This window comes from Muntiacus reevesi, chromosome 1 (assembly GCF_963930625.1).
Source record: "Muntiacus reevesi chromosome 1, mMunRee1.1, whole genome shotgun sequence".
NCBI lineage: Eukaryota > Metazoa > Chordata > Mammalia > Artiodactyla > Cervidae > Muntiacus > Muntiacus reevesi.
Window position 1 is genome coordinate 187,361,787 of NC_089249.1, and position 19,407 is coordinate 187,381,193.

The following is a 19,407-nucleotide window of genomic DNA, read 5'->3' on the forward strand; positions in this document are numbered from 1 at the left end:
ATAGCTTCTAGTCTTACATTTTGGTTTTTAATCCATTTTGAGTTTATGTTTTTGTATGGTGTTAGGAAGTGTTCTAATTTCATTATTTTACAAGTAGTTTTCCAGTTTTCCCAGAACCATTTATTGAAGAGGCTGTCTTTGCCCCAGTGTATGTTCTTGCCTCTTTGGTCAAAGATAAGGTACCCATGGGTGCATGGGTTTATTTCTGGGCTTTCTATCTTGCTCTGTTGGTCTATATTTCTGTTTTTGTGCCAGGACCATGCTGTCTTGATAACTGTAGATTTGTAGTATAACCTGAAGTCAGGTAGTTTGATTTTTCTAGCTCCATTCTTCTTTCTCAAGACTGCTTTGGCTATTTAGGGTCTTTTGTGCTTCCATATGAATTGTGAATTTTTTTTGTTCTAGTTCTGTGATAAATGCCATTGGTAATTTGATAGGGATTGCATTAAATCTGTAGATTGCACTTGGTAGTATATTCGTTTTCACAATATTGATTCTTCCTACCCAGGAATGTGGAATATCTCTCATCTGTTTATGTCATCTTTGATTTGTTTCTTTAGTGTCTTATAATTTTCTGTGTACAGTTCTTTTGTTTCCTTAGGTAAGTTTATTACTAGATATGTAATTCTTTTTGTTGCAATGGTGAATGGGATTGATTCCTTAATTGTTCTTTCTGCTTTTTCATTGTTAGTATATAGAAATGCAAGTGATTTCTGTGTATTGATTTTGTATCTTGCAACTTTTCTAAATTCACTGATTAGCTCTAGTAAGTTTGATACAATATTTAAAGTTTTCTATGTACAGTATCATGTTATCTGCAAATAGTGAGAGCTTTACTTCTTCTATTCTGATCTGGATTCCTATTATTTCTTTTTCTTCCCTTTCTTCCTTATTTTATTTTTCTTGGACCACTTTATGTCAATTCTTCTTCTTCTTTTTCTTCCCTAGCTGTAGTTAGGACTTCCAGAGCTATGTGAATAATAGTGGTGAAAGTGGACACCCTTGTCTTGTTCCTGATCTTAGGGGGAATGCTTTCATTTTTTCACCATTGATAATAATGTTTACTATAGGCTTATCATATATGGCCTTTACTATGTTGAGTTGGGTTCCTTCTATGCTTGTTTCTTGAAGAATTTTAATCATAAATGAGTGCTTAATTTTGTCAAGGTTTTTTTTTTCTGCATCTTTTGAGATGATCATGTGCATTTTATCTTTCACTTTGTTAATATGGGGTATCACATTGATTGATCTCCATATATTGAAGAATCCTTGCATCCCTGGAATAAACCCAACTTGATTATGGTGTATGAGCTTTTTGATGTGTTGCTGAATTCAGTTTTCTAAACTTTTGTTGAGGATTTTTGCATCTAGATTCCTCAGTGATATTGTCCTGTAGTGTGTGTGTGTGTGTGTGTGTGTGTGTGTGTGTGTGTGTGTGTGTGTGTTGTCTTCATCTGGTTTTCGTATCAGGGCGATACCATTCTATGAGGTGATGGTCTTGTAGAATGAGTTTGGAAGCATTCCTCCTCTGCAATTTCTTGAAAGAGGTTTAGAAGGATAGACATTAGCTCTCATCTAACTGTTTGATAGAATTCTCCTCAAACAGGCATATCCTTTTAACCTTCTTTGCTTACCGACACAGAACCCTAAACAGAATCCCCTTTTTTATAAAGTTGACATAAACTTGAATGATAGAGTCATCATGAATGTTATTCAAACATCACAACAGTTGTCTAGAAAAAAGAAGCATATTATTATAACTCCCTCCCCCCAGTTCTGTTCATTTTGATTACTGTGTCCTTTACCTGTTGCTACATAGCAAGTCATCTTAAAAGCAAATGGCTTAATATAATGAAGATTTGTCTGATGATTTCTATGACGGGCAGCTGATCTGAGTTCCGATTGTCTCCTCTTGGGCCTGCTGTCAGCTGGCAGGCTCTGTTTTCTGTTTTAAAGGATCATCCATGGTGTGGTGTGCAGTGTAGTGCTCTTCTGTCTTGGACCACTTTATGCCAACTTCTTCCTTTTATATATTAGGTCAGTCTTTCGTTTATAGGGAAATGACTAGGTTCCTCAAATGTTAATTGCCTTATTTAAATTTTCCTGTTCCTAATTCATATGTGTCACTTCACTTTATTCCTAATTAGAGGAGCTATCTCCCATCAATTTTAGGTATGACACAACTGCCTGTGCTTAACATACTTCCCTCCACGATGTACTGCCAGGAAGTTTTAACTCTTAGCTAATTAATTAGAGCATAATTCCATATAATAAACTGTACATTTTAAAGTATTCAAATTTCTGAATTTTAAAAATTAGCAGTATATTATGTAGTTCCATTTGCATATGATTAAAAAGGGTGTACAATAAGTTTTAATTTCTTTGTAATGTTATTGTTAGTAATAGAATTGCCCTGAGCCTCAGTTTTATCTTTCAGAAGGAAATGTGGGAGGATAAATCCTACCTTCACTTGGATGTTGTGAGGAATGAATGAAGTGCGTAGAAATACTTTGCTGAGCCCACAAACATTGTTCATGCTTAGGAATATGTATGTACATCTGTATCTGTATACACTTTCTCTGAAATAAATGCCCATGCACACATAGATAGATTTAAACACGCTGTTTAATTTGTAATTCCATCCATTGTCCTGAAAGGAAACATAAGAGAAATTTGGAAGGAGAGAAGTAAAAAAAAGTAAAAAAAAAAAGAACGTTTAAATGAATATAAATTAGAAACAATGTAGAAATTTTAATATGAAGATTTAAAGTAGAATGTGTGACCTTAATTTTAATAATGACTTACTTTTCCTATCTTAAATTCCAAAGGCTTCAGAGTCAGATCTACATTTACATTTAGAAAAAGTGAAATTCTCTGTACCAGCTAAGGGGGCAAAATCTGTCCATAGTGACTGAAAGATCAGCGTGTAACATAAATGACCTTATGTAAAGGACGTTCACTGATTGACTCCTAAGGTTAAACTCTACTCCCAGGAGCCGGATGTGTGCTGTGCTGTGCTAAGTCTCTTCAGCTGTGTCTGACTCTGAGCGACCCCATGGACTGTAGCCCGCTGGGCTCCTCTGTTCATGGAATTCTCCAGGCCAGAACACTGACATGGATTACCAGGCCCTCCTCCAGGGGATCTTCCCGACCCAGGGATCGTATCTGCCCACCTCTCTTATGTTTCCAAACATTTTTGATGTAAGAAGGAAATCTTTTTAGGTTTTGCAAAACTTGCTTGAAACCAAGTTTTATATTAAAGGAGCAAAGTTATCCCCTGTTTTGAAAAGGGAAAAATAGTCATATTCAGAGATTCTTGGGTTGTGTTCCCACAACAGATCAAAGCATTGAAGACCCAAAGGACCTAGTCAAGAACAATTGTCAATATTATACTTTTTAGAAAACTTGAACTCAGGGATGTGATGAGATGCTGGGAGTCTTAAAGCTTTGGAAGCTAGAGAAGTAAAGGTGCAGGAGTGAGGAAGCTGAATTTACCTGACTTATAATGGAGTCTCTTAGGAACAGAGAATCAGCAGAAAAAATACATTCTGTTCGGAGCACTTCTCCAAGGGAAATCACGTACTTAGAGGTTGGAATAACAAAGGGAAAACATGTCTAATGAGCTGACACGGGAGATGTAAATATCTCCTCTGCTGCAGTCCCTCAGCCTGTGCCTCTTTGGTTGGACAGGATGTAGTTGTTGCTTTTGCAATCCTACATATGGCTGAGAGAACAATGCCTAATCTCTTATTGCTGTCTTGTGGGGAGACAGAGCGTGGATCTGCATCATCAGCTAGTTAGGGGTGAATTTTGACTTTCACACGGAAGCCTCCCTCACAGAGTTCCCAAAGAGGTGAGTCTGAGCGCTCCACAGACACTGCAGGAGAGGATCAGAGAGAATGGAAGCCAGGAATGTACCAGAGGTCACCCAAGGGCCAATCTAGCACATCCCAGAGGCAAAGGTCATCATGGTTGTTTGCTGGGTTTCCTGAAAATGTATTTCTTTATGATGCTGAAAAAGGAACACTGCACTTGAAAACGAGAGTGTCAATGTTGACAATTAAATCATGCTAGGGAAAGGCCACCCACTCCAATGTTCTGACCTGGAGAATTCCATGGACTGTATAGTCCATGGGGTCGCAAAGAGTCGGACATGACTGAGCAACTTTCACTTTCATTGGAAGTCCAACAGAAGAATGAATGGAAGGTATTAATTGCATCCAGTGAAAGTGGAACATGAGTCTAAAGTTCTTGCTAATTAACAGGAGTAGACAAGTAGGGTATTAATTGTAAAGGATCAGTCAGTGAGGTGAGGGCATTTCATTTTATTGTAAGATGGGGCATATTAGACTGTGCCTCCACATAGGGGAGAAAGATTTAAACTGAGGACTCTTTGCAAATACACACTTTCAACAGCTGTGTAGGCAGCATACACATTACAGTATCTTCGCTCACTCTTGTGTGCACATAAGAAAACAAACAAAAAAAACTTAGTTATGTAAACAAAATGATGTATACTAGGGAGGTTTTCTTTCCAACTATTTTATTATCTGTGAGGCTAAATAGATCTATGGATTTGTTAGTTATGCAATGTTTCTCTATTAAAAAAAAGTCTCTGTAACTATTTTGTTTTATATAGTGGTATCAGAGTATTGTTGTTCCTTTTTAAAATTGCATTCTTTGACAGGAAGGATTATTTTTAACAAAAACCTTAAATTTTTGATATAGTTCTTTTATATATGCATAGATATATTTGTGACATTGTATAAGAACTGATAAATTTTGTTGGTCATATCTGCCAACATTTTCTTCATTGCTTTTCCAAAAGAATTTGGGTATTTGACCTATGACAATATATGAGTTACAGGTACACCAAACAATGATTTAATACTTGTTTATACTGCAAAATGATCACCACAGTAAATCTTAACATCTGTCACCACATATAGTGACAATTTATTTCTTGTGAGGTGAGTTTTAGGATATGCTGTCTCTTCAGTTCAGTTCAGTTCAGTCACTCAGGCATGTATGACTCTTTACGACCCCATGAATCACTGCACAACAGTCCTCCGTGTCCATCACCAACTCCTGGAGTCTACTCAAACTCATGTCCATCGAGTTGGTGATGCTATCCAGCCATCTCATCCTCTGTCGTCCCCTTCTCCTCCTGCCCCCAATCCTTTTCAGTATCAAGGACTTTTCCAATAAGTTAACTCTTCACATGAGGTGGCCAAAGTACTGGAGTTTCAGATTCAGCATCAGTCCTTCCAAAGAACACCCAGGACTGATCTCCTTTAGGGTGGACTGGTTGGATCTCCTTGCAGTCCAAGGGACTCTCAAGAGTCTTCTCCAACACCACAGTTCAAAAGCATCAATTCTTCGGCACTCAGCTTTCTTCACCACATCCATACATGACCACTGGAAAAACCATAGCTTTGACCAGATGGACCTTTGTTGGCAATGTAATGTCTCTGCTTTTTAATATGCTATCTAGGTTGGTCATAACCTTCTTTCCAAGGAGTAAGCGTCCTTTAATTTCATGGCTGCAGTCACCATCTGCAGTGATTTCGGAGCCCAAAAAAATAAAGTCTGACACTGTTTCCACTGTCTCCCCATCTATTTCCCATGAGGTGATGGGACCAGATGCCATGATCTTAATTTTCCGAATGTTAAGCTTTAAGCCAACTTTTCCACTCTCCTCTTTCACTTTCATCAAGAGGCTTTTCAGTTCCTCTTCACTTTCTGCCATAAGGGTGGTGTCATCTGCATATCTGAGGTTATTGATATTTCTCCCAGCAATCTTGATTCCAGCTTGTGCTTCTTCCAGCCCAGCATTTCTCATGCAACTTTCAATTACAATAAAAAGAGCGTTATGAACTAATGTCACCATGATGCACAGTACATATCGCTCATTGCTCTTTATTGCTATTTTTATTACTGTAATAATTTGTCACTTTAATATTCTAAATGTGTCAACTCTTGCTGTACGCAAGAAAGGAAAGTGAGAATTCTTTAGCATTCTTAGTGTGATAGACAACTCATATATATTTACTTCTATTAAGAGTTTCTCATCAGTTATTCCTTATTATTCCTTTCAGCCTTCTGATTAAATTTTTTCCTAAAAATTGCATCTCTTCTTATCATAATTCTTTACCATTTGGCTTATATTACATAAACGTATTTAAATTCCTCTGTCTATATATAAGATAAAATTATAACTTAGATACTGCTTTTTCCTCACTTCCTAAATGTTCTTCTGTTATATTGTTTCACTTCCAAATCTTTGGTAATTTGATTTGAATTAGAGATCCACGTTAATATTGCTAAATGCTTACTCTTTTGTGTCTTTTTATCAGTTAGTTGTAGATTTTCATTCCATTTTATTACATCCTATTGTTCAGGAAGGGGCTTCCCAGGTGTATTAAAGGTAAAGAACCCATTTGCCAATGCAGGAGAATTAAGAGATGCAGGTTTGATCTCTGAGTTGTGAATATCCCCTGGAGCAGGGCATGGCAACTCACTCCACTCTTCTTGCCTGGAGAATCCTTTGGACAGATGGAGGCTACTGGCAAACTGCAGTCCACACGGTCACATGAGGTCAAACATGACTGAAGTTATTTACTTAGCATATGGCATATTGCTCAGAAAACAATATACTTAACATAATTGCACTCTCACCAATATGTTTTGTTCCATAAGTTCTTAGTTTTTGAAAAATCTCTTTCTAAAATGTGTTCTTTTACATGCTTTTATACTTTTACACAAATGGATAGATACAATCCTGAATTCATGATAAATGGTCTTTATATTTTAGTGACAAATCGTCATTATGTTTAATGTTTTCTACCATTCGTCCCTCTTTTGTTTCTTTCTCAGTAATACCTCAGGGACTTGCTTCCAATCAACCAGTATAATGCCGGTCCATTACTTCCATATCTTATAATATCACATGGTGTGACTGTGTGACTCAGACATTTGGTGGTCTATTATATTATTTATCAATAAGTGACTATTATATCACTGCTACAAAAGTACTTTGCAATTCTTAATTTAATATTATTTTTCTCAACCAAGGATAACTGTGTCCCCCAGGAGCCTTTACACAATATTTGTAGACATTATTCACTGTCACACTGATGATGGGTAAGTGGTGGGCAAGGATGCTTCTAAACATCTTGCAATTTATAGGACAGACCCCACCCCAGAGAAGAATCTGGCAGAGAATGTCCGATAGTGCAGAGACTGAGGAATCCTGAGTTAAAAGTTATCCGTGTTTCTAATATCAATGGAAAAGTAGTTCCAGTGTAGTTTTTCATATATTCATCTAAAGAGTACTGCTCACTTTTGCACTGGGGTCTTTAGTCCCTTTAAAAAAGATGTGTCAGATAAGGAACTACTTAATTTCCTTCTAGATAGGTGTCCATTTACTCCAGCTTTTATTCAACAATCCTGCCTTTCCCAACCAAATTGGATGCAACTGTCCCATAGGATAGTGTTCATATCTAAAGGGACCTAATTCTTAATCATTCAACAAATAATAGCAAAACATTTGCTACTTGCCAGAAATTTCTGGATCATTCTATGTTATATTCTCTTGAGTCAAGGTCTTTTCTAAATTAATTATTAATTCATGTCATAAGTGCTTAATTACTCCTATTACATATATCATGTTTCAGTCAGCTTTTGCTGTTCCATTCAGTTTGCTTTAATACAATTATGTGAAATCACCCTTTTAACTGGTTTTCTATTTTAGCCATATTTTGTCATTTCATAATTTGTATTTTTTTCAGTGTGTTTTTTAAATAAATGCAAATATAGTCACAGGCCTGGGAAAATAAGAATTGAACAAGGCAATTTAAGTCTCTGATGATAAGCATCTCGCAATATACAGACAATGTCACAGTACACTGAAATAAAATATAGTCCTCAGGCTTAAATCATGTAAAGAAATTTATCCAGAATAAGAAGGAATTTTCATGGCCTACTGTGACTTTATAGAGTATGGTCTGGAAAGGCCTTTGGCTGTTGGTCATAGATCAGAACTAGATTTGAAGTGTGCCCATTGGATTAATTTAAAAAGTGAAAACATTAAGATCAAGAGTAGCAAACAAATTATGACTCATAAGAAAAAAAGAGACAAGGCTTGCCTCATTCACTATCAGATCACACAAAAAAAGTTCAGATCATATGGAAAAGCACAGGAAAGACATCTTGTACTGCTTCATGTAACACATCAGAAACTTGTCATATTTTGTGTGTTTTTATTTTTGAATTGTGAGTTTACTATCTTTACTTATTTTTCTCTTGGGAAATTAAATCTGCATGGTTTTGGTTTTTCACATCATTTAGACATAACTGTTTCTCTCCTTGGAAAAGAGATGTTTCTTTCTGATTTTTCCTGGGCATCAAGGAGATGTAGCTAAAGTTGAAATGTTGTCAAACCAAGGAGGCTTTTCTTTGTCCCATTGTCTCAGGGATGATTTGAGCTTGTTAGATCATCTTTTCCCTTCATCTTATTTCTCTCTCCCATACTTTTTATATTTCTTTAAACACAGGGCAGAAAGTGGTTGTAGTTAAAAGGAACCCTAACTTTGTTACTCTCTCAGAAACTCATGAACTAGAATTTCCGGGCACCATTAAAACACTGTTTAGGAGAAAGTTAATCTGATCTGACCAGCTTGAGTTGCGACCACCCATGGCCCAAGGAGATTGGTTCCAGAGGAGATATTCATGCCAGTGATGTAGTTCAGGAGACTGTGGGGGGTGTGTGCCTGTGCCTTGTGAAGTGAGAGCACTTCTTAAAGCAGAGACACCTGGACTCATATATTAAGTTGACATAAGAAGCTCACAGAGGCCAGAACTCAATCAACAGATGGAACTATGAAAGGGATCTAATATAATTCAAAGGACATGTTTGCATGAAAATTAATAAAGTGCAAAGAACAACATGGAAGGAGGAATTCCCTGTGGACTGAGGTGTCAGTTGTAACAGAGAGGCCACCTTGTTATTCAGCATCCCTTACATCATCTCTAGTCACTCCCCCTCCTGCTCATTCCTCTGGCTTCCTTGTTTGCATTTGAACATGTGGAACAAGTGTCTTGCTCAGGACCTTTGCAGTGGCTGTTGCCTCTTGCCTCTTCCAGGCACACACTTCTCCTGGTGTCATACTGTATCCTTCTGTCTCTTTCTTAAGATCTCTTCAAATAATCTCTTGTTTGTTGGCCTTGCCTGAACACTCAGTACCTAATAAATTTCCCCCCTACTCGCTCCTTTATATCTGTCTTTGTTTTCTTCAAAATAAAACATCTTCCACATCCTGACATAAAATATATTTATTTGAATATCATCTTTCACCATCCTTGGATTGTGGGAAATTTGTTTTTCAGCACCTCTACTTATTCCCTATATGTGCTTGGAGCATGTTGGCCCTCCATATAAAATATTTCTCAAATATCTGAAATAATTTCTCATTAAAACTGAAAATACATGAACTCTTTGAAAGTATGCTGACAATGTGATAAAAATATCTGGTGAGAGGTGAAGTGGGATACATCCTTAGGGAGGGTCTATCTACATACAATATATTAACATCAGTTTCTTGCAAGTAAAATAGAAATACTAGTACTTCAGCTATGCGAGTTATGTGAATTTCATGAAAAATTAGTCATGTTGTTCTCTTTTTTTCCAAGAGTCACCTTCACCATATGGAACCAGGGAACAATACACACATTTCAAACTTTCTTCTCGTGGGACTTTCAGAGGTACCAGAACTGCAACCCCTCATATTTGGGCTTTTCCTCTCCATGTACCTGATCACTGTATTTGGAAACCTGCTCATCATCCTGGCCGTCAGCTCAGACCCCCACCTCCACACTCCCATGTACTTCTTCCTCTCCAACCTGTCCTTTGTAGACATCTGCTTCACCTCCACCACCATCCCAAGGATGCTGCAAAATGTCCAGATACAGAGCAAAGTCATAACTTATGAAGGCTGCATTGTCCAGATGCATTTTTACATTCTCTTTGCAGGATTAGATGACATTCTCCTGACTGTGATGGCCTATGACCGCTTCATGGCCATTTGCCACCCCCTGCATTACACAGTCACCATGAACGCCCAGCTCTGTGGATGGCTGGTTCTGGTCTCCTGGATCATTAGTGTCCTGAACTCCTTGTTACACAACTTAATGATATTGCGATTGTCCTTCTGCTCAGACCTGGAAATCCACCACTTTTTTTGTGAAATCCAACAGCTGATCCAACTTGCCTGTTCTGACACTTTCCTCAATAACACAGTGCTGTATTTTGGATCTGTAATTATGGGGGGCATTCCCCTGGCTGGTATCATTTACTCTTACTCTAAGATAGTGGCCTCTATCTGTGGAATCTCATCTGCTCAGGGGCAGTATAAAGCATTCTCCACCTGTGCATCTCACCTCTCTGTTGTCTCCTTATTTTATTTCACATGTTTAGGAGTGTACCTTAGTTCTTCTGATACCCACAGCTCAGAAGCAAGTGCAATAGCCTCAGTGATGTACACTGTGGTCACACCCATGCTGAACCCCTTCATCTACAGTCTGAGAAATAAAGCTGTAAAGAGGGCTCTGAAAAGATTCTTTGGGATGGAAACTTTTTAATAGGCCCATTTGCCCTTGGACTGAAGAAATACCCATGACAGCAGGACTCAAAGCCTCATAGGCAGATATTGTGATTCTTTGTTCAGATTGTGATAATAGTAATTGCTTCTTCAATTTATAGCCTGGTATATCCATTTCTTTGATTTAAACTTACCTATAAAATTTAAAAAATATCCTTTATTAAATTTTCTCTGTTATCTAAGTGTTTTTTTTTTTTTGTCATTTTTCTACTCTCTCAAATTGACTCAACTTCTTGTGTGACATATATGTAAATTTCCATTTATCTCATGAGACTTCACCCATTTCTTAAGAATAAATTCTTCTGAAATGAAATATTTTATAATGAGTATTTTTTCTTTCATTTTAATAATCGTGAATTTTGCTTATGGAAAAAAACTGTACCCAAACCTATTACATAATTTCATAGAAGAGTAAAATATGAAACTACATTTTATCACATTTTGGTTCATCGTATCTTGAAACATCACCACTGTAATTGCTCTTTCTGAAAAATTGTAGACATTAACAGATAGTGTGCCTCATAGTACTTCATCTGGTTTTATGCCCTCACAGTGTACTGTTCTCTATGTAGCTCAGTGTCCACTTTACCCACATGAGTCACTGGCAAAAGGGAGCATCAAAAATATGTCTCTAATTGGTGTGTACATGAAACAAAAATTTCAGTAAGGGTTTGACATTATAAAACCTAGAGTCAGAGGGGAACTTAAGTATGATGTAGCAAAAATTTGTGTCAGATTATTTCTAGGCAAACTTCTTTTCATGGTGTCACTTACTTATTGGTGCATGTCATTTCATTGTCTGTGTGTAAAGAGGTTTATCACTAGGGCAAAGGATTATTTGGTGTAATTGTATCTTTTTATGCTTGAAAAAAATTCCATTGCTGCAGCCTATGAATGTGATTCTTTCCTATGCTCTAAATGAATTATGTTCTCCATTCTAATTTCTTTCATAATCAGTAAAAGTCAATGGATAATATAAATATCATATGTATATGATATATATGATGTAAAATATATAAATAAAACACTTTGACACTTTGCTTTCTTCCTATCTCCAACCAATTTTAGCTGTGACTCAACTACCTGTGCTTAACATATTACCTTAAACCACGCAACACTAGAAATGTTTAATTTTTAGCTTATTAATTAACATGCAATTGCATACAAAGAACTGCACATTTTTAAAGTATACAGTTTTCTAAATGTCCAAAATTAAGAGTATACTATATGGTTCCACTTGTGAATAATTTAAAAAGGTGCACAATAAATTTTAATTTCTTCATATTGTTCTTGTTAACAATATAATTTCCCTGAGCCTCAGTTACCTGTGATGACCATTTTATCTACTACTGTGGGCAGGAATCCCTTAAAAAAAATGGAGTAGCCATCATGGTCAACAAAGGAGTCAGAAATGCAGTACTTGGATTCAATCTCAAAAATGACAGAATGATCTCTGTTCATTTGCAAGGCAAACCATTCAATATCATGGTAATCAAAATCTATGCCCCAACCAGTAACGCTGAAGAAGCTGAAGTTGAACAGTTCTATGAAGACCTACAAGACCTTCTAGAACTAACACTCAAAAAAGATATTCTTTTCATTATAGGGGACTGGAATACGAAAGTACGAAGTCAAGAAATACTTGGAGTAACAGGACAATTTGGCCTTGGAGTACAAAATGAAGCAGGGCAAAGGCTAATAGAGTTCTGTCAAGAGACGCACTGGTCATAGCAAACACCTTCTTCCAACTATGCAAGAGAAGACTTTATACATGTACATCACCAGATGGTCAACACCGAAATCAGATTGATTATATTCTTTGCAGCCAAAGATGGAGAAACTCTATACAGTCAGCAAAAACAAGACCAGGAGCTGACTGTGGTTGGATCATGAACTCCTTATTAGCAAATTCAGACTGAAATTGAAGAAAGTCGAGAAAACCACCAGACCATTCAGGTATGACCTAAATCAAATCCCTTGTGACTATACAGTGGAAGTGAGAAATAGATTTAAAAGATTAGATCTGATAGACAGAGTGCCTGATGAACTATGGATGCAAGTATGTGACATTGTACAGGAGACAGGAATCAAGACCATCTCCAAGGAAAAGAAATGCAAAAATGCCAAATGGCTGTCTGAGGAGGATTTACAAATAGCTGTGAAAAGAAGGGAAGAGAAAAGTAAAGGAGAAAAAGAAAGATATACCCATTTGAATGCAGAGTCCCAAAGAATAACAAGGAGAGATAAGAAAGCCTTCCTCAGTGATCAGTGCAAAGACATAGAGGAAAACAAAACAAGATCCTCATGACCCAGATAATCACGATGGTGTGATCACTCACCTAGAGCCAGACATCCTGGAATGTGAAGTCAAGTGGGCCTGAGAAAGCATCACTATGAACAAATGTAGTGGAGGTGATGAAATTCCAGTTGAGCTATTTCAGACCCTGAAAGATGATGCTGTGAAAGTGCTGCACTCAATATGCCAGCAAATTTGAAAAACTCAGCAGTGGCCACAGGACTGGAAAAGGTCAGTTTTCTTTCCAATACCAAAGAAAGGCAATCCTAAAGAATCCTCAAACTACCAAACAATTGCATTCATGTTACATGCTAGTAAAGTCATGCTTAAAATTCTCCAAGCCAGACTTCAGCAGTACATGAATCGTGAACTTCCAACTGTTCAAGCTGATTTTAGAAAAGCCAGAAGAACCAGAGATCATATTGCCATTATCCGCTGGATTATCAAAAAAGCGAAAGTTCCAGAAAAACATCTATTGCTGCTTTATTGACTATGCCAAAGCCTTTGACTGTGTGGATCACAATAAACTGTCGAATATTATGAAAGTGATGGGAATACAAGACCACCTGACCTGCCTCCTGAGATACCTATATGCAGGTCAAGGAGAAACAGTTAGAACTGGACATGGAACAACAGACTGGTTCCAAATAGGAAAAGGAGTACGTCAAGGCTGTATATTGTCACCCTGTTTATTTAACTTATATGCAGAGTACATCATGAGAGACTCTAGGCTGGAGAAAACACAAACTGGAGTCAAGATTGCTGGGAGAAATATCAATAACTCAGATATGCAGATGACACCACCCTTATGGCAGAAAGTGAAGAGTAACTAACGAGCCTCTTGGTGAAAGGGAAAGAAGAGAGTTAAAAAGTAGGCTTAAAGCTCAACATTCAGAAAACTAAGATCGTGGCATCTGGTCCCATCACTTCATGGCAAATAGTTGGGGAAACAATTGAAACAATGGCTGACTTTATTTTTCTGGGCTCCAAAATCACTGCAGATGGTGATTGCGGTAGTGAAATAAGACACTTATTCCTTCGATGGAAAGTTATGACCAACTTAGACAGCCTATTAAAAAGCAGAGACATTGCCTACAAAGCCCATCTAGTCAAGGCTATGACTTTGCCAGTCATCATGTATGGATGTGAGAGTTGGACTATAAAGAAAGTTGAGCGCCGAAGAATTGATGCTTTTGAACTCTGGTGTTGGAGAAGACTCTCGAGAGTCCCTTGGACTGGAAGGAGATCCAACTAGTTCATCCTAAAGGAGATCAGTCCTGGGTGTTCATTGGAAGGACTGATGCTGAAGCTGAAACTCCAATACTTTGGCCATCTGATGGGAAGAGCTGACTCATTTGAAAGGATCCTAAAGCTGGAAAAGATTGAGCCCAGGAGGAGAAGGGGACGACAGAGGATGATATGGTTGGATGGCATTACTGACTCAATGGACATGGGTTTGTGTGGACTCCAGGAGTTGGTGATGGACAGGGAGGCCTGGTGTGCTGCGGTTCATGGGGTTGCAAAGAGTTGGACACGACTGAGTGGCTGAACTGACCTGACCTGAACTAAGCCTCAGTTTTTATTTCATAAGAAAATATGAGATAATAAATTCTAGCTTCACTTGGATATTGTGAGGTATGTATGCAATGCATAGAAATATTTGCTGAGTCCACAAACCATGTTCAAGGTTCAGAGTACATATATGTTTATATGTGCCTGCATCTATATACACCATTCTCTGAAATAAACCCATTCACATACATGTATTGCACACAGTCTCATTAGTAATCTCACCGATTGTGTTGAAAGAAAACTTGAGAGAAAGTTGGAAGGATAGAAGTAAGAAAAAAAATGCTTGAATTAACATAAACTAGAAAGAATGTAGAAACGTTAACAGAAAGATTTAAACTAGGTTATTAATTTCAATAATGATGTACTTTTCCTATTTTCAATTTCAAAGGCCTCAAAATCAGAGCCACATTTACATTTAGATAAAAAAAATTCTTTGTATCAGCTAATGGGAAAAAGATCTCTAAAGTGACTCTGATTTCCTCCTACATATGGTAGGCGTTCAACACAAAATGTCCTATTTAACAGAAGCTTATTGTGTGAATCAAAAATCTTTAGCTGAGCTCCTAGAAATACTAGATAATTGGACAAATATATTTTAGATTCCTATTGCTAGAATAACAAATTACCACACCTGTGTGTTAAAAAAAGTGCCTGTCATAAAATTCTGTAAGGTCAGAGGCCTGAAGTCTCATTGAGCAAGAATTTAGATATCTATAAGACTCTGATCCTTATGGATACTCCAAAAGAGGTTACATTTAATTTTCTGTTTTACTTCTAGTGGCCACCACCATTCCATAGTTCAGGGTACTTGCTCCATATTCAAATGCAGGTGCCTGGCATTTTAACTCTCTCTCTAATTCCAACTCTTACTCTCTCTTGCATGGTTAGAAAAATCATCGTAATTGTATTAGTCTGACCTGGATATCTGTGCTAATATTCTTAAATAAAGATCAATGATGAGCAACCTTATTTCCTCTGCTATTGTAATTAAACTAGTTATGTAAACTAGGCTATTCCAAGGTTTTTGAGATTTTGCTGTAGACATCTTTTGGAGGATCTTATTGTGACTACTGCAAAATCTTATTCTAATAGAAATGATTTGATGTCACTTAATACTTCTATAAAAAGTCAAACACAAAATTTATCACTACCTAAAAGGTGATCAAAAATCTTTTCTTTCAAAATTAAGAAAGAATGGAGTATTCTTGGTGAAGGCCTAAAACTTCTTACACCTGAATCTAACACAGAACTACTTTCTTGGTACTTAAATTGACATCCACAGACCAGAACCTGTGCTATCAAATAACACTTAGGATTTTGTTAGAATTGCAGGGCCCCAGGCCCCTGATCTGGCCGACTGAATAATAATTTACATTTGAAATACAATCCTTGGTAATTTGTGAAGCAGTGGATTCAGAGAAGTGCTAGTCTAGAATAGGTTTCATCACCTTCTCAGTGTTGATATTTGGGAAGTATGATTACTAGCACTGGATGACGTCCTGTACATCAGAAGAGTTCAGTAGGACCCCTTCAAATATTGCCAAATATCTTTAATTGAAAAATCACTCTTGGTTGAGAATCACTGCTCCAGTGTTTGAAAACTGGGAGCCTCCTGAGAGATTCCAATCAAGACTCTATCTCTTATTTGGTTTAAAATATTGAACACTTCCCTAGTGGCTCAGACAGTAAAGTATCTGCCTACAACGCCAGAGACCTGGGTTCGATCCCTGTGTTGGAAAGATCTCCTGGAGAAGGAAATGGCAACCCACTCCAGTACTCTTGCCTGGAAAATCCCATGGATGGAGGAGCCTGGTAGGCTACAGTCCATGGGGTCGCAAAGAGTCGGGCACTACTGAGCAATTTCACTTTCACTTTTACTGAGCATAACATTAAACCCTTCTGAGTATCATTAATATAATGGGGGATGAAATGCATAAGGGGACTGCATCATAAATGTTGTATGATGACTACATTTATTGATGACTACATCACAAATAAAAATTTTTGCAGACAATCATGATAACGTTCTAAGGTAGGTTATAGTATGTTGTTACTGTTGTTCACTCGCTAAGCCATGTCCTTGGTTTTCATATTAATTAGAAAGGTCCTGAACAAGTTGTTAAGTCCCACAGTCGCGTCTGACTCTTTGAGACCCCATGGACTGCAGCAACCCAGGCTTTCCTGTCCTTCACCATTTCCCAGAGCTTGCTCAAACTCATATCCATTGAGTCGATGATGCCATCCAACCGTCTCATCTTCTGTTGTTCCCTTCTCCTCCTGTCTTCAATCTTTCCCAGAATCAGGGTCTTTTCAAATGGGTCAGACTTCACAGCAGGTGTCCAAAGTAATGGAGCTTCAGCTTCAGTATCAGTCCTTCTAGTGAATGTTAAGGATTGATTTCCTTTAGGATTGACTGGTTTGAAATCCTTGCAGTCCAGGAGACTCTCAAGAGTCTTCTCCAACACCTCAGTTCAAAAGCATCTATTCTGCACTCAGCCTTCTTTATAGTCCAACTCTCACAATCATACCTGACTACTTGAAAAACCATAGCTTTGACTATGTGGACCTTTGTCAGCAAAAGTAATTCTCTGCTTTTTAATACACTGTCTATGTTTGTCATAGCTTTTATTCCCCCTTGAAAATAAAGTTTGTCACCGTTTCCATTGCTTCCCATCTATTTGCCATTAAGTGATGAGACCAGATGCCATGAAGTGATTAGACCTAATGCCATGATTGTAGTTTTTTGAATGCTGAGTTTTAGCCAGCTTTTTCTCTCCTCTTTCACCTTCATCAAGGGGCTCTTTAGTTCCTCTTCACTTTCTAGCATATGAGTGGTGCCATCTGCATATCTGAGGTTATTGAAATTTTTTCCGGCAATCTTGACTCCAGGTTGTGATTCATCCAGTTCAGCATTGCACATGATGTACTCTGAATATAAGTTAAATAAGCATGGTGACAATATACACCTTTGATGGATTCCTTTCCCAATTTGGAACCAGTTCAGGTCTAACTGTTGCTTCTTGACCTGCATAAAGATTTTTCAGGAGGCAAGTATGGTGGTCTGAAATTCCCACCTCTTGAAGAATTTTCCACAGTTTGTTGTGATCCACACAGTCAAAGGCTTTAGTGTAGTCAGTGAAGCAGAAGTAGATGTTTTTCTGGAATTCTCTTATTTTTTCTATAATTCAATAGATGTTGGCAATTTGATTTCTGGTTCCTCTGCCTTTTCTAAAACCAGCTTGTCCATCTGGGAGTTCTCAGTTCATGTACTGTTAAAGCCTATCTTGCAGGATTTTTGCATGATCTTGCCCTCATGTGGAATGAGTGAAATTGTGCAGTAGTTTGAACATCCTTTAGCATTTCCCTTCTTTGGGATTGGAATGGAAACTGACATTTACCATTCCTGTGGGCACTGTGGCCAAATTTCCTGAAAATACTGAGTGAAGCTCTTTCACAGCATCATCTTTAGGATGTGGAATAGCTCAGCTAGAATCCCATCACCTCCACTAGCTTTGTTTGTAGTGATGCTTCCTAAGGTTCACTTGAGTTCACATTCCAGGATGTCTGACTCTAGGTAAGTGATCATCCATTGTGGTTATCTGGGTCATTTCCATATGACCCAGCAATCCCGCTGCTGGGCTTGCACACTGAGGAAACCAGAATCGAAAGAGACATGTGTACCCCAATGTTCATCACAGCACTGTTTACAATAGCCAGGATATGGAAGCAACCTAGTTGTCCATCAGTAGACGAATGGATAAGAAACCTGTGGTACATATACACAATGGAATATTACTCATCCATTAAAAAAATGCATTTGAATCAGTTCCATTGAGTTGGATGAAACTGGAGCCTATTATACAGAGTGAAGTTAGCCAGAAAGAAAAACACCAATACAGTATAACACATAAATATGGAACTTAGAAAGCTGGTAATGATAACCCTGTATGTGAGACAGCAAAAGAGACACAGATTTCTTGAACAGTCTACAGGATGCTCGGGGCTGGTGCACTTGGATGACCCAGAGGAATGGGATGAGGAGGGAGGTCGGAGGGGTGTTCAGGATAGGGAACACATATACACCCATGGAGGACTCAAGTCAATGTATGGCAAAACTAATACAATGTTGTAAAGTAAAATGAATTAATTTAAAATAAATAAACAAATAAAAATTCCTAGAGGACAACAGAAAAAATCTTTTTTTGTGTAATTTTTCTATGTATTCTTGCCACCTTGTCTTAATATCTCCTGCTTCTTTTAGTTCCATACCATTTCTGTCCATTATTGAGCTCATTTTTGCATGAATTGTTCCCTCAGTATCTCTACTCATCTTGAAGAGAACTCTAGTCTTTCCCATTGTATTGTTGCCCTCTGTTTCTTTGCATTGATCATTGAGGAAGATTTTCTTATCTCTCCTTGCTATTCTTTGGAAATCTGCGTTCAGATGGATATATCTTTCCTTTTCTCTTTTGCCTTTTCCACCTCCTCACTTTTCAGTTATTTGTAAAGCCTCTTCAGACAACCATTTTGCCTTTTTACATTTCTTTTCTTGGGGATGGTTTTGATCACTATCTGTGGACATGTTATGAAACTCCATCCTTAGTTCTTCAGGCACTCTATCAGGTCTAATCCCTTGAATCTATTTATCACTTCCACTGTGTGATCACAAGGGATTTAATTTAGGTTGTACCTGAATGATTTAGTGATTTTCCCTACATTCTTCTATTTAAGTCTGAATTTTACAATAAGGATTGCAAAAATAAATCCCAACCAAGGGATTTACGCAAATACATGCCTACTGCAGCATTTCTTGGAACTTATATATCTCAGTATCTTTTCTATCTCTGGATATTCACATAAAATGTTTTATATGAAAATGAG

At 37.6% G+C, this 19,407-nt stretch overlaps 1 protein-coding gene across 1 annotated transcript; it reads left to right on the forward strand.

Annotated features, from left to right (window-relative positions):
- Positions 1 to 9,705: 9,705 nt before the first annotated feature.
- On the forward strand, positions 9,706 to 11,255 carry LOC136155595 (olfactory receptor 7A10-like). The gene is made up of 2 exons (XM_065917493.1): positions 9,706 to 10,610; positions 11,207 to 11,255. Exons 1-2 carry the CDS (start codon positions 9,706 to 9,708, stop codon positions 11,253 to 11,255), a joined length of 954 nt encoding a protein of 317 aa, XP_065773565.1.
- The last annotated feature ends 8,152 nt before the right edge of the window (positions 11,256 to 19,407 follow it).